The 13204-nt window shown below is 49.9% G+C and overlaps 1 protein-coding gene across 1 annotated transcript; it reads left to right on the top strand.

Annotated features, from left to right (window-relative positions):
- The first annotated feature begins 1410 nt into the window (after positions 1-1410).
- LOC113189764 (keratin, type II cytoskeletal 75) lies at positions 1411-11093 on the top strand. The gene is made up of 9 exons (XM_026398717.2): positions 1411-1908; positions 2396-2610; positions 3576-3636; positions 3990-4085; positions 4913-5077; positions 6894-7019; positions 7158-7378; positions 8664-8698; positions 10867-11093. The coding sequence occupies exons 1-9, from the start codon at positions 1411-1413 to the stop codon at positions 11091-11093; spliced, it is 1644 nt and encodes a 547-aa protein (XP_026254502.2).
- Positions 11094-13204: the final 2111 nt, after the last annotated feature.

The raw sequence follows: 13204 nt of genomic DNA on the forward strand, positions 1-13204 counted from the left end.
GTTTTGTTTCTTTTGAATCCCCACAGGATTTGTCACAGGATAGAATGGAGCTGGCCCCTCATTAATACTTGTTTGAATATCAGGAAGGAAAGGACTCAAGAAACATTTACTAGCTGGCCACAGTGGTTCACACCTGTAACCCCAGCAACTTGGGAGACTGAGGCAAGAGGATCATGAGTTTAAAGTTAGCATCAGCAACTTAGAGAGGCCCTAAGCAACTCAGTGAAAGGGCCAGGGATGTGGCTCAGTGGTTAAGTGTCCCTGGGTTCAATCCCCAGTACTGAAAGAAAAAAAGAAAGAAAGAAAGAAAGAAAGAAAGAAAGAAAGAAAGAAAGAAAGAAAGAAAGAAAAAGAAAGAAAGAAAGAAGGGCTGGGGATGTGGCTCAAGCGGTAGCGCGCTCGCCTGGCATGCGTGCGGCCCGGGTTCGATCCTCAGCACCACATACCAACAAAGATGTTGTGTCCGCCGAGAACTAAAAAATAAATTAAAAAAAAGAAAGAAAGAAAGATAGATTTGTTGAGCACTTACATAGTCAAAAGCAAAAATAGTGTTCATAATGACATTCATTACACAACTATCTTACACACAAACTAAAACTCAGAAAAGTTGCATGACATGCCTAACATCCCTCAGCTGTCATTGGCTGGACTAGCATTCAAACCCAATTCTTTCTACTCCCACAACTTCTGTCCACAGAAGATGGAGGGCTGGCCTTTAAAGTCACTTAGGCAGGGTGCACACGTGTGTACACACATACACACTCATGCACCAGAAAATCACATGTGACTTATGAAAGAGAAATGAAAGCTTAAGAGCAAAAGAACAGGACAAGCAACACCAGGTGGATGTCTGTGGAAGTGTGCAGCAGAATTTTCAAGATCTGGAGGGCCAGCCTGATGGGATGGGAGGAACCGGCAGTAGCTTCTGAGAAAATCCTCAAGCACAGGAAGCACGCCAAGGAACAGGAAACAGTGAATCGCAGTGGCTTGTATTGACACAAGCTGTTTGGACAGGAGGGAGTTGGTCCCAGGCCTAAGAAAGCGGTTTAGAAATGAGGCAGTGTTTTTTGAGTCCATTAAAAGATGCATGATTAGGACATGACTGAAAGTAATTAACTTGCTTCTCACTGGTCTGCTGATCAAGTTGCAACTGGAAAGGAGTTTCCACGTGGGGGAGGGAGGCAGGGAACCAACCAGTGGCTTTTCTGCCATTTCCCAGGGGGTGCTGAGTGTGAGCTCACGCCTGGCGAATGCCTAGGGGATGCCATCAGCAAGGCCCCCTTCATTAGGGGAGCCCCGCCCCTCCTGGGTGCCCATAAAAGCCCACGGACCCACGGCTCCCCAGCTGCTGTCTTCTCCATCCTCTTCTCGTGCCTACCTCGGAGCTCCCGGCCACCGTCTTCACCCACCATGTCTCGGCAGTCCACCATCACCTTCCAGACCGGCAGCCGCAGGGGCTTCAGCACAGCTTCGGCCACCACCCCAGCCTTGGGTCGCTCCCGCTTCAGTTCCGTCTCCGTGGCCCGCTCCACTGGGGGCAATGGAGGACTGGGCAGGATCAGTGGTGCTGGGGCGGGCTTTGGAAGCCGCAGCCTCTACAACCTAGGGGGGTCCAAGCGGGTCTCCATCGGTGGGTGTGGCGGCAACTTCCGAAGTGGCTTTGGCAACAGGGCTAGTGGTGGATTTGGGGTCAGCAGTGGATTTGGTTATGGGGGTAGCATTGGAGGGGGCTTTGGTGGCCCTGGCTTCCCCGCCTGTCCCTCCGGAGGCATCCAAGAGGTCACCGTCAACCAGAGTCTCCTGACTCCCCTCAACCTGCAAATCGACCCCACCATCCAGAGGGTGAGGAAGGAGGAGCGGGAGCAGATCAAGACCCTCAACAACAAGTTTGCCTCCTTCATCGACAAGGTGGGACAGACTTCCTCTGTCTCATTACCTTTGGGTAAACAGACTCCAGGGGAGGGTCCAGCCCAGAGGGAGACACTAACACAAGGGTCCCCTGCGAAGTGTTTCAAATCCAACAGGTAGCAGTCATGCAGCCCTGGCATTTTCAAGCTGACCCACCTTGTGGAAATGCTCCACTGTCCTCTGCTGGTTCAATGTGGAGAACAGGAGAGCTTTCAGTGAAAACCCTCACCAGAGCTGGAGGTGTGCAAAACAACCCAGGCATGGAGGCTTCTCTATAGAAGCTCTGGGCGCCTATACCCGCTCCATAGAAACCCTGGGGAACTTTAGGGTAGCTTCATGGGCTTTCTCATTTGGGGTTGGAGCTGTCAATTACATAGTTGTTGGTTGGTCATTGGGTGAAAAAACATCTTTCCCTCCCTTCTGAATAGGAGCATCTACTGCTACCTCCCCAAGATGCTCAAGATGGGTTCTCTCTGCTCCCCTCCAGGTGCGCTTTCTAGAGCAGCAGAACAAGGTCCTGGAGACCAAGTGGACCCTCCTGCAGGAGCAGAACACCAAGACCGTGAGGCAGAGCCTGGAGCCCCTCTTTGATACCTACATCAATGACCTCCGTCGGCAGCTAGAGGGGATCACCACAGAGAGGGGCAGGCTGGATGCTGAGCTGAGGAACATGCAGGAGGTGGTAGAAGATTTCAAAGTCAGGTAAATTGGAAACAGGCTCCTGGCCTCACATGGTCATTCCAGGGCTCCTTTTACTGAGGACCAGAGAGGTCCAAAGGAGCAAATGCCAGTGCCAGCAGAGAGCTTCAGAACTTGTCATCATGATTCCATAGATAAAGCAGCATTGAGGGGGTCACAAAGAGACCTTCATCTCATGGGTAACTATTAACAAGGAGCCCATTCTTATCTGTTGATATGACTGCAAAGGGTTGCCAGCATCATGTAACTAAAAACAGTGCTCCTGATGCTAGAAGCACAATACTATTTTACCTTCAGCAAGTTATTTCATTCCATCAGATGTGGACTCAGTGACAGAGGAACTTGCATTAATAAGATGGCATTAGCTCAGGAGTGAGGCGAGGTAGCAAGGAAGAAGTGGGAGCTTCCACAAGCCGCTCTGACCTTCCTCATGGAGGCAAATTTTGTCTGCATGGTAGGGGAGGTAGCCAATGGAAGGGGACAGCTCTAGCTAACTTACCTGGCATACCCTGGGCTTCCGAGTTTGGGCTACACCCAGTTACAAAAATCTCACTGCTCAATGGCCACCCTGAAGTTCAGGGAAATATGTCAAACTCTACCTGGAACAGTGTCCTGAACAAGCAAAGCTTACTCTATAGTTTTAGCCAATAATTGAGGCAGCAAACTTTTTTGAAAATTCGAATTGTGCTTCTCTAAAGGGATGACATTGCCCAAGCACGCATTTCTACTCCTATTAGTTTTATGCTCATCTTCAAGCCTTATAAAAGTTTTTTTAATACCTAGCAGAAGAAATTATCCCCCTTTTATAGAGGAAGAAATAGAGGTTAAGTGAATCACCCATAGTCACGCACAGGTCAGCCACAGAGGTGGGAAGGATTTGAGGTCTCTTAATTCTTGCTCCACCAGCCTGGGAAGAGTTAAAGGGAAGTCTTGCTCAATAGCCCACCCCCTCGCCCTTGTCCTTACAGGTACGAAGATGAAATTAACAAGCGCACGGCTGCTGAGAATGAGTTTGTGGCCCTGAAAAAGGTAAGGGGCGATGTCTCTCAGAGGAGATTTAGCACTGAATCTCGGAGTGTGAGGGAGCCTGACCCTTGTGACACCCAAGAAATGTCACTCAGTCTTGAGGCTATCTAGAGAGCTCTAACCTGCCTGAATGCTCCCTCGGTGTTTAAGTCCCCAGTAAACCTGCTCAGGTTTCTGTTAAACCAGGGAAATCAAGCCCCTAGCCTCAGTCATGGCTCACTCCCAACCCCAAAGCCCCAGACACTGAGTTCTCTCAGGTTCAAGCTAGAAGGGCTGGGAAGGTCTCTCTTCTGCTACTTTGGGGCTGACTGCTTGGGACAGGGACCTCAGAGGAGCCCTCCATGTTGTTGCTCCAGGACGTGGATGGTGCCTACATGAACAAAGTGGAGCTAGAGGCCAAGGTCGACTCTCTGACAGACCAGATCAACTTCCTCAGGATGATCTTTGAGGCAGTAAGTCTGCAAGTATTTTTGTTCCTCCCGGGTCTGAAGCCTAGAAAGAAACGGGTGTGGCAGAATGTCATTCCCGTAGTGTCTCTACCCAGCACCTTGCCCAGATGCCTCAAGCTAAGGGTCTTGGGGACAGTGGGGACCAGGGAGAATTGTTTGGAACTTTGTCACACTAAGCTAGCCCTTCTTTCCCGACTCCACGGCAAGGCAATCCTACCAAGGATGATGTGCCGATTTCCAAATTTTAGGTCACTGGGTGGTATTTCCAAGGACTCCAGGCCTACCTGCTCCCTTCCCCCTCCCAGAAAAGTTCAAAGAGGCTAGCTGCCCTTCAGCTCATTGTCCAGGGGGCCTCTTGCCCCCTGAAGATGCCTCATTCAGGACCTTGTCCCATTGAAGGCTGAGATCTGGGTGCATCTGCAAAGGGAGAGAGGGGAAGGAAGGAAGGACCTGGGGGTAGCCAGGTCCTAAACATCACCTGATCCTGAAGAAACCACTCGTGCTGGTTTTTTGAATAAAGAGATGTCATATTCAAGTCTATACAGTATGGATTCAGAAGACTCTAGCCAACCTCATACCCAGGGAAGGCACACTGATGGGAAACTTGAGAGGTGACAGTGGGAAAAACACTCCCACCACACAGGTCAATGGCCCAGAAACTTCCCAGGACAGGATGGAATCCCTTCAGTGGCTGGAAGTAACCCTTGGACAGCTGAAAGAATCTCTGCTAGGGACACCAAAGAAGCAATTCCTACTCTAGACAATTAGTCACTGTGGGGATCCAAGATCCCTTCTTTCTGTACCTGTGTGACTGAGTGTGTGCCCTGCAGGAGCTGTCCCAGATGCAGACCCAGGTCAGTGACACTTCCGTGGTCCTCTCCATGGACAACAACCGCAGCCTGGACCTGGACAGCATCATCGCTGAGGTCAAGGCCCAGTATGAGGATATTGCCAACCGTAGCCGAGCGGAAGCTGAGTCCTGGTACCAGACCAAGGTGAGTGTGGGCACCTTGCCGATAGGTTCCAGGGTCAGTGTTCCCTGAGATTCCACAGCATCACTTCACTCAGGAAGCATTTCCATTTCTTTCCACTTGTTCCTGTGAGCAACTAGCTTGAAATGCCTGTGGACACATCATATGTTGCCGGGGCAATGCTGGGTGCTCAGAACCCGGAGCAGGGCTCCATTCTAAAATAACCAAGAAATAGTCACAGGGCACTTTCTAAAGGGAACATTCATTTCATTCATATATACTGAGCTCCTACCATCTGCCAAGCAGGGTTACAGGGTTGTAAATGAATAAACCACAGAGAACCCAAGATCTGGGAGTTATGGAAGGGGAAAAGATGGCAGTAATAAAAAGCTGCCATTATTAAAAGAGGTGGGTCTTTAGCCCAGTAGGGAAACAAAGAAGGGAAAATGGTCGCAAAGAAGCAGGAAAATATTGAGGGCTGAACCAGTAGCTGGAAGGCAGGAGCATGCACCTTGTGGATAAGAGAGTGAAAGGGGAAGTGGGGTGACCACAGAGAGCTGCTGTCCAAAGGCAACATTTACCATTAGACCAGCTCCCTGCCAAACCCAGGCCCCTTTCAGAGGGCAGCCAATCACCCACACACTGGCTCCTGTCCCTTGCACTGCCTTAGTCCCTTCTGGTTGGCAGAGTTGTAGAAAGGAAGGAGGGTATCAGGTGCCAGGTGTCTACAGGGCAGTTCCTTGGCAGTGAGAAGAGGCAGGGTGCACTTCACCCCAAGGTGAAGTGATGGAAATTTACAGTGAGCAACTCCTTACGTTGCTCCTTCTAGTCATGAATATCTAGAAACAGAGGAAGCTGGCTATACTTGAGGCAGCAAACTTCCGAAACTGAGCCAGTTTCTTGGCTCTGGCAAAGGTGCTCCTTCTGTCAAGAAAGGTGTGGGTGTGACTCTGGTATGCCAGAGGACATAGGGTAGAATGATTTCTTCTAAGTGAATGTGTCCCAGATAGGCACTATTAGACCCAGAACCACTGAGATTGGAGACTCTTCTACAAAGGTCAAAATTGCAACCTCGGGCTGGAGTTGTGGCTCAGAGGTAGAGCGCTCGTCCTCTAGCACTTGTGAGGCACTGGGTTCGATCCTCAGCATCACATAAAAATAAATAAATAAAGGCATTGTGTCCATCCACAGCTAAAAAAAGTTGCAGTCTCTGCAGCATCAACCTCATCTCCCTAGCACACACTTGGTCTGGATACATGCCTGAGGCCAGAAATTCCCCAGGGACAGTGACCAAGCCCACTCCTCACTCCTAGAACTTGTCATCTTCTCTCCTGCCCCCAGGATCTTCTCACACGTAGTTTCATCTGTCTGGAATGTTCTCCCCACAAACTGACCACTTCAACCCTTTCTTCCCTCCTTCAGATTACAGCTCAAGCATCTCCATCCCTAGAGAGACTTATCACTCCCTCCCCACTTCCAAGTCTAGGTCAGGCTCCTTTATGACACTCTCAAGGACCCTATTTCCTAAAGGACACTTTTCACCATTTGAAAGCGTAATTTTGGAAACATGCTGATGGGATTAGTGGCTGTCTCCCTCAGTGAGCTGTGAGCCTTGGGGGAGCAGGGGCTTGACTGTACTGTTCATGGTGTTCCCAGAGCAGTACCTCTAGGAACCTGCTATCTGCTACCTCCCGGACAAGCAGGGCGCTCAAGGAGCACTGGCTGGATAGAGAGAGGCAGGAGCAAGGGACTGGGGAATGAGCGGGCCTGTTGGTGGCCCTCAGGGAGTGCCTAGGCCAGGCATTTGGCTGGGTGACTGAGTCTGCTCTGGTCTTGTCAGTATGAGGAGCTGCAGGTCACAGCGGGAAGGCATGGGGACGACCTCCGCAACACCAAGCAAGAGATCTCCGAGATGAACCGGATGATCCAGCGGCTGAGAGCCGAGATCGACAGTGTAAAGAAACAGGTAAAATTTGGATAAGGCCAAGAGCTTCTCGAATGTTCATTTCCTCTGGGTCTTCCTGCCATCTCACAGGACTGTACCTGGGGGCACCATGCCTCCCGGGACTGGCAGCAGGACTCATGCTCCCTCCTTTCCTTCCAGTGCGCCAGCCTGCAAACGGCCATCGCTGACGCAGAACAGCGCGGAGAGCTGGCCCTCAAGGATGCACGGGCCAAGCTGGTGGACCTTGAGGAGGCCCTGCAGAAGGCCAAGCAGGACATGGCCCGGTTACTGCGTGAGTACCAGGAGCTGATGAACGTCAAGCTGGCCCTGGACGTGGAGATTGCCACCTACCGCAAGCTGCTGGAGGGCGAGGAGTGCAGGTGAGGGGCAGATGTCCAACTCCATCCTCCAAGCAAAAGGAGCTCCCTCAGGCCATTGTGAGGGGCTCAGGGTGCTCAGGGACCACAACACAGGTAGAATTGGGCTGTGACTAAGAACTTAGGTGTAGTTTCCTTCCAGGCTGATAAATAATTTGAGGTGCAACTACATTTAGTACCCCATAAAAATCTAACACCTCAGCAGATCCAAAGGAGAAATCTGGTTACAAGGAAAATCTCAAAATATGGTTTAAAAGGCTCTGGACCCAGCATATTACTATCCCAGTAGTTTGGGCTTCTAGGTCTCCCACTACCTAGCTATGTAACCTTCAGAAAGTCAGTTTCCCCTCCCTGGCCCTCAATTTCTTCAATGACAAAACAAAGGAGCTATACGATATGTTCCCCAAAGCTCAGATGGAGCTTGCTGTTTCTTGGTGCTGTGCCAGTTACTAACTATATAACTACAGGCAAATTTCTCAAGCTCTCCACATCTGTGTTTGTGCCTATAGAAGGAGATCATAATAGTTCTGATCTCATGTGGTATTCAGAGGTTTAAAATAAGAGACTATACATGAAACTCTTTGAACAATGCCTGGTATGCAACTGGTGTTCAATAAATGATGGCTAGCATTTGGTTAAGGGCTGTGGAGTTAGATGGACCTGGCTTCAAACCCAGCCTTCTGACCACTGGCTAGATAATTAACCTCTAAAGCTTTAATTTTCCCTCTGTAAAATTAAGACAATAATACTTACCTAATGGGGTTGTTGAAAGAATTAAGTGGCATAATGTAAGTCCCAGGTACTCAATAAATGTTAGCTCTTATTAAAGTTCTAAGTACTCATTTATGAGTGCATACCAGTTGCTAAGACAATAATAGACTGATTGTTGGTATTATTATTTTTATGACTCAGACTCCCTATAACAACCTCAGTGCTGGCCTAGTATATGACAATAGTCCCTTGTTGAGAGAGAAGTCTTGTAATAAGACAAGCTCTGCCTTTCCAACTGACACCAGTCTGTGATCAGCTTTTATTTCCTTAGAATGTGTGACAAATTTAACAAAAAATGTGTTCCTGAGATTAGAGGTTTCATTCCTATGAACCTCAATCTCCACACTTTGTCACTCATTAGATTATTTGTAATACAAAATTTCAACTTGCATAACTTCTGCAATAAAAATAATAAAGGGGTTTTAATGTATTTAAAGTAATTGCAAAAATGTCACTGCCAATGGCCACAAGCTGCTGGACACCATAGTAACCTTCCTTCTCCCCTCCTCCCAATCAGGCTGAGTGGAGAAGGAGTTTCTCCAGTTAATATCTGTGAGTATGACATCCTTTTTGTGTTATTTGGACTGTGTGTGCTTGAGGGAAGGGAGGTGGTGGGCTTGCAGGAGGGGAAAAGGTATTAGGGGGATTCCACTGAAAGGTTACATTCTGAGAAGTTTTAAGGGTTTTGCTGTTGTTGTTGTTGTTGTTTTTGGATATACATGACAATGCAGTATTTTGACATATCATACATACATTGAATACAACTTCCCATTCTTGTGGTTGTACATGATGTGGAGTTACTCTGATAGAAATGTGTGTCTGATTCATTCTACCGTCTTTCCTATTCCCATCTCCCCTTCATTTCCTTCATTCCCTTTTCTCTAATCCAATGAGTTTAAGGTTTTGAGTCTGTTTAAAAGAAAGCCATATTTGGAGAGAGGCTTTAATATGACATTTCTTACCTCTTTATGAATGACAGAGCCACAGAAAGAAGACTGGGGAGGGGGGTTGCTGTAATTGTTCCACATGGGTTTAGAAAACCTCTGCCATCTCTCTCATCTCCCAGAATTCCACACCTGAGACTGGGGGCTACAAGTCTAGCTCAGACCTCCAAGATGAGTGTCTGATGTAGACAGAACCTAGGAAAATCACTGGTTTGCCTTGGGTCTCTGGAGGCAGCCTTCATGCTAGACACCAGGGCCTGGCCCATCAGGGGACCCTGCCTCCAAACAGTTTGGGAAGAATTCAGTGCGTGGCTCCACCTTGCAGAGCCCAACCACAGGAAATTTCCAGGGGTTTCCAGGCAGCCAGGGCATCATGGGACATGGAAGTTGGGTATAGCGGCCCCAATGCAGGAGAGGTGTTCCCAGCGTGCCATAAGAGCAGAAGTTGTCTCTCACAGAGCTCAGTGCTGGCATCGGGAGGCCAACAGAAATAACTTTGGCAACTCACACTCTACAAGTGAGTTTGGTTTTCTTGATGAAGGATTCATAAAAGCAACTGACTATACAAACCAGTGATCCTAGAAGCCAGAGCCCTCTGAACCACCCCAGCGTCCGCTTTCCCTAATGCCTCGTCTAGTGGTTCCAGATACCCTTGAAGCTAATTTGGGGAACAAATGGCAAAACATTGAGGTTCCTTTCTCTTGAAATATACCTGTGAGTCTGCATTAGTTTCCTAGGGCTGCTGCAACAAGCGGGCTGGCCTACAACAATAGAAGCATATTTTCATAGTCCTATAGAAGTCCACCATTGGGGTGTCAGCTGGGCTGTGCTCCCTCTGAAACTTGTAGAGGAGAATCCATCCCTGACTCTTCCTAGTTTTTTTGTGGCAGCCATCAATCCTCAGTTGTCCTTGGCTTATAGCTGCCTAACTCTAGTCTCTGCCTCTGTGATCATGTGGCTTTGTCCCCGTGCACTGTCTTCAGTTGTCTTCCTTCTTCTAATCAGGACCAGTCACACTGGATCAGGGCCCACCCTAAAGACTTGTCTTAACTTGATTACATCCACAAAGATCCTATTTCCAAATGGGCCATATTCTCAGGTGGTTGGAGTTAGGGTTTTAACAGAGTTTTTGGAAGGATGGTTCATCTGCTAAGAGTTCATTTTTCATTTCAGTTTTTCTTCGGTAAGACCGAAACCAGGGTATTCGAATGTCTAAGGCAATGAGTTAGGAGAATACCAGGTTGGTCGGAGAAAAGAGGCAGAGTCAACTGAACAACAGGTTCATCTTTGGTGTTTCAAGAATATTCTAGCCCCTCTCTGGGATTCAGAAGGCCAAGGCTTGGGACAGCAAATGAGAAGCAGCAGGATTGCCCCCTAGAACTTGCCAGAAGGAAGGGAGACTCAGAGCCAGGTCCAGAGAGGGACCTAGTATCAGATGGAGCAGCAGGGAGATGGTGGTGGAGTCACAGGGAAACAGCTTCCTAGAGAGGGGTAGTCTCCAATAGGTTCTAGAAGGAGAAGGGAGGTACCAAGTAACAGAAGAGAGGCAGCAAGCCATTCTAACCTAGGAGAATACCCAACACTACAGCTCGGGAAAGGCAGGCTGCAGCAGAGGACAGAATCTCACTAAGCAGGTGGGGAGACTGCAAGGAAAAACTGTTGCCTGAGAGAACACCCCAGACCCACCCCCAGGACCTCCTCAGGACACAGACCCTGGCAGCCCTGGTGTCTTCCCTCCTGTGCTTGATTCTCATCATGTCTCCTCTCTCCCGGCAGCTGTAGTCACCTCCACCGTTTCCAGTGGCCATGGCGGTGGTAGCAGCCTTGGAGGTGGAAGTCTGGGTCTCGGTGCGGGCAGCAGCTACTCCTTCACCACCAGCGGCGGGCACGGCCTAGGGGGTTCAGGATTCACTGCCAGTAGCAACCGAGGCCTGGGGGGCAGTGGCTCTAGCGTCAAGTTTGTCTCCACCACATCCTCCAGCAGGAAGAGCTACAAGCACTGAGCACAGCCCCTCAGCACCCTCACCCCACCCTGAAGCCTGTTTCACTCATACCTAAACCTGGACATCCAGGTCCTTCCTCTTGTCTCCCTTCCACGAGGCCCACCTATGCTGCTGGGAAGCCTGGAGACCTGGCTGAACCCCACTCCCTGGCCAAAGGCAGTCTCCAGACTCCTCCTGGCACCTGTTTTGTGCTAGCCATGCAAAAACCAAAGCCCTCTTTCTTCCAAAGTTCGCAAGAAGCCTATCTTGCAAGGCCTCGGCAGTCTGCAAACACCCCTTCGGCTCCCCCTTGCTCCCTCCCTCCCTCCAGTTGCAGTGATGGGGAGCCTGTGTCTCCGAGGCTGTTTCAATGCCAGCCTGTCCCAGTCTGTCTCAGGGTGCTTATAAACTGCCTGCTGGTCTGAGTGCTCCTCTGTTCCCTCCCCGGAATGTGTCTATTAAATGCATGTGTAATGTGTTGGCGTCAGGCCCTCTGTTTGCAAAGCTTATGGACACAGAACAATCCTCCTCCTTCCCAGGCTGTCCCAGCGCAGAACTCCTCACAAGCAGGCTCCCAGCACATCAGCCCTCGCCCCATTCCTTCGAAGCCAAGAGAGAGGTATGGGGAGGTCAGGAGACCACCAGTCTTCCACCCCTGGCTTCTCCCACTTCCTCTTACCTCTCTTTGGGATACCTTGTTTGGAAAGCCCAAGCCCCTGGGCAGAGGCCCTGCCCAGCTTCCCTTTCAGTATGTCATACAGGGCGATGCCGTCCCCTGCCCAAACTGGACTGTTCCTGGGACACTGACGTAGGGTGGGCGGCCCAGCCTTCTGCCAGCAAAGGAGTCGATTGTTCCCTGACAGCTTCAAACTTGCAGACCTGAGCAGAGAAATAACAGGCCACAGAGAGGAGTTAAAAGTCAGCCCTGAGGCCAAGCAGAGGAGCCATTTAGACCATAATTGCAGGCAGCAGTGAGACATCCAGGAAGGTTCCACATTCCTGATTTTATGAGTTCCCTGGTCCCCTCCCATCAGGCCTGAGCCTGGGGTGTCCTGGTGGGCTCACCCAGAGTGAGGCTAAGGTGGGTTTGGAGGGGTTGGGCTCAATGCTCAGGACCAAGAGAGGAAATGATGAGAGGAACAAACCAGGGAAGTGGAAACACTTGTGCAGGCGAAAAGCAGGACATTAAAGGACAGGGGAGGGAGCAGTCATGCATCAAAAGAGAGACAAGTCTGAAAAATGTTGGGAGGATGAAGATGAAAGGAAGGGAAGAAACACTGAGAACAACTTGGTCCTCCAGTCCCCAGGGAAGGGCAAGTTAAGACCAGGGAAGGGACCAGTAGAGGGATAGAAATTTTAAGTGAAGCCTCCTCTTGTCCCTGGGCCTGACTCCCCTGCTGGGAAAGTCACAATGATTCCAGGCACGTAACCTGGTCAGACCATCAAGTTCTAATATTGGCCCGAAGGTTCACAAGCCTCTGCCAACCTGCCTCATTACTCAGCTTCTATTGCTTCAAGAATAAAAATAGCTACTCCATAGTGATGTCCAAGGCTAAACAAGAGCACAGGTGTAAGGCAGCCACCCGCAGAAGCTGCTGAAAAGCGTGGGCTGTCATCTTCACCATCTACCCTCACGGAGTTAGGAGAATCAAAGGAAATGACGCTCCTGGCAGATCTGCCTCTTGGTCCGGCACAGACTGCATCCTCAGTAAACAGAATTTTTTTTTATTATTAAGTGACCAGGATGGGATGGGCATAGTCAGGTTCTTGGATTCAGAACCTGAGATCTGGAAACGGAGGCTGGAGCTGCAGATGAGAAGCAAGGGGAGTGTCTATGGCCTGTGGCTGGAATGGGGTTGGCTGGGGGGCTCGGAACCCAGGCCTGCCACAGGCCGGAATCCCCAGGCCTGGTCCTGCCCTGGGTAGGGTGTTCCCCATGGTGATTAGTGGGGCAGTTAAATGGGCTGTGGCCAGACATGCCATTGGGGTGAACTCAACAGAGTGGTCTTTGATCTCCTCTGGCCAAGCCCAGTTCTTGAAAGGGATATAAGTCAAAGAGAGTCTTAGAGAGCCAGACTTTGGATGCTCCTCGTTCATTTTTGCTCCTTCGCCCTCTGGCATTAGCTCCCACC

The sequence above is a fragment of the Urocitellus parryii genome, chromosome 5 (assembly GCF_045843805.1).
Source record: "Urocitellus parryii isolate mUroPar1 chromosome 5, mUroPar1.hap1, whole genome shotgun sequence".
Lineage (NCBI taxonomy): Eukaryota > Metazoa > Chordata > Mammalia > Rodentia > Sciuridae > Urocitellus > Urocitellus parryii.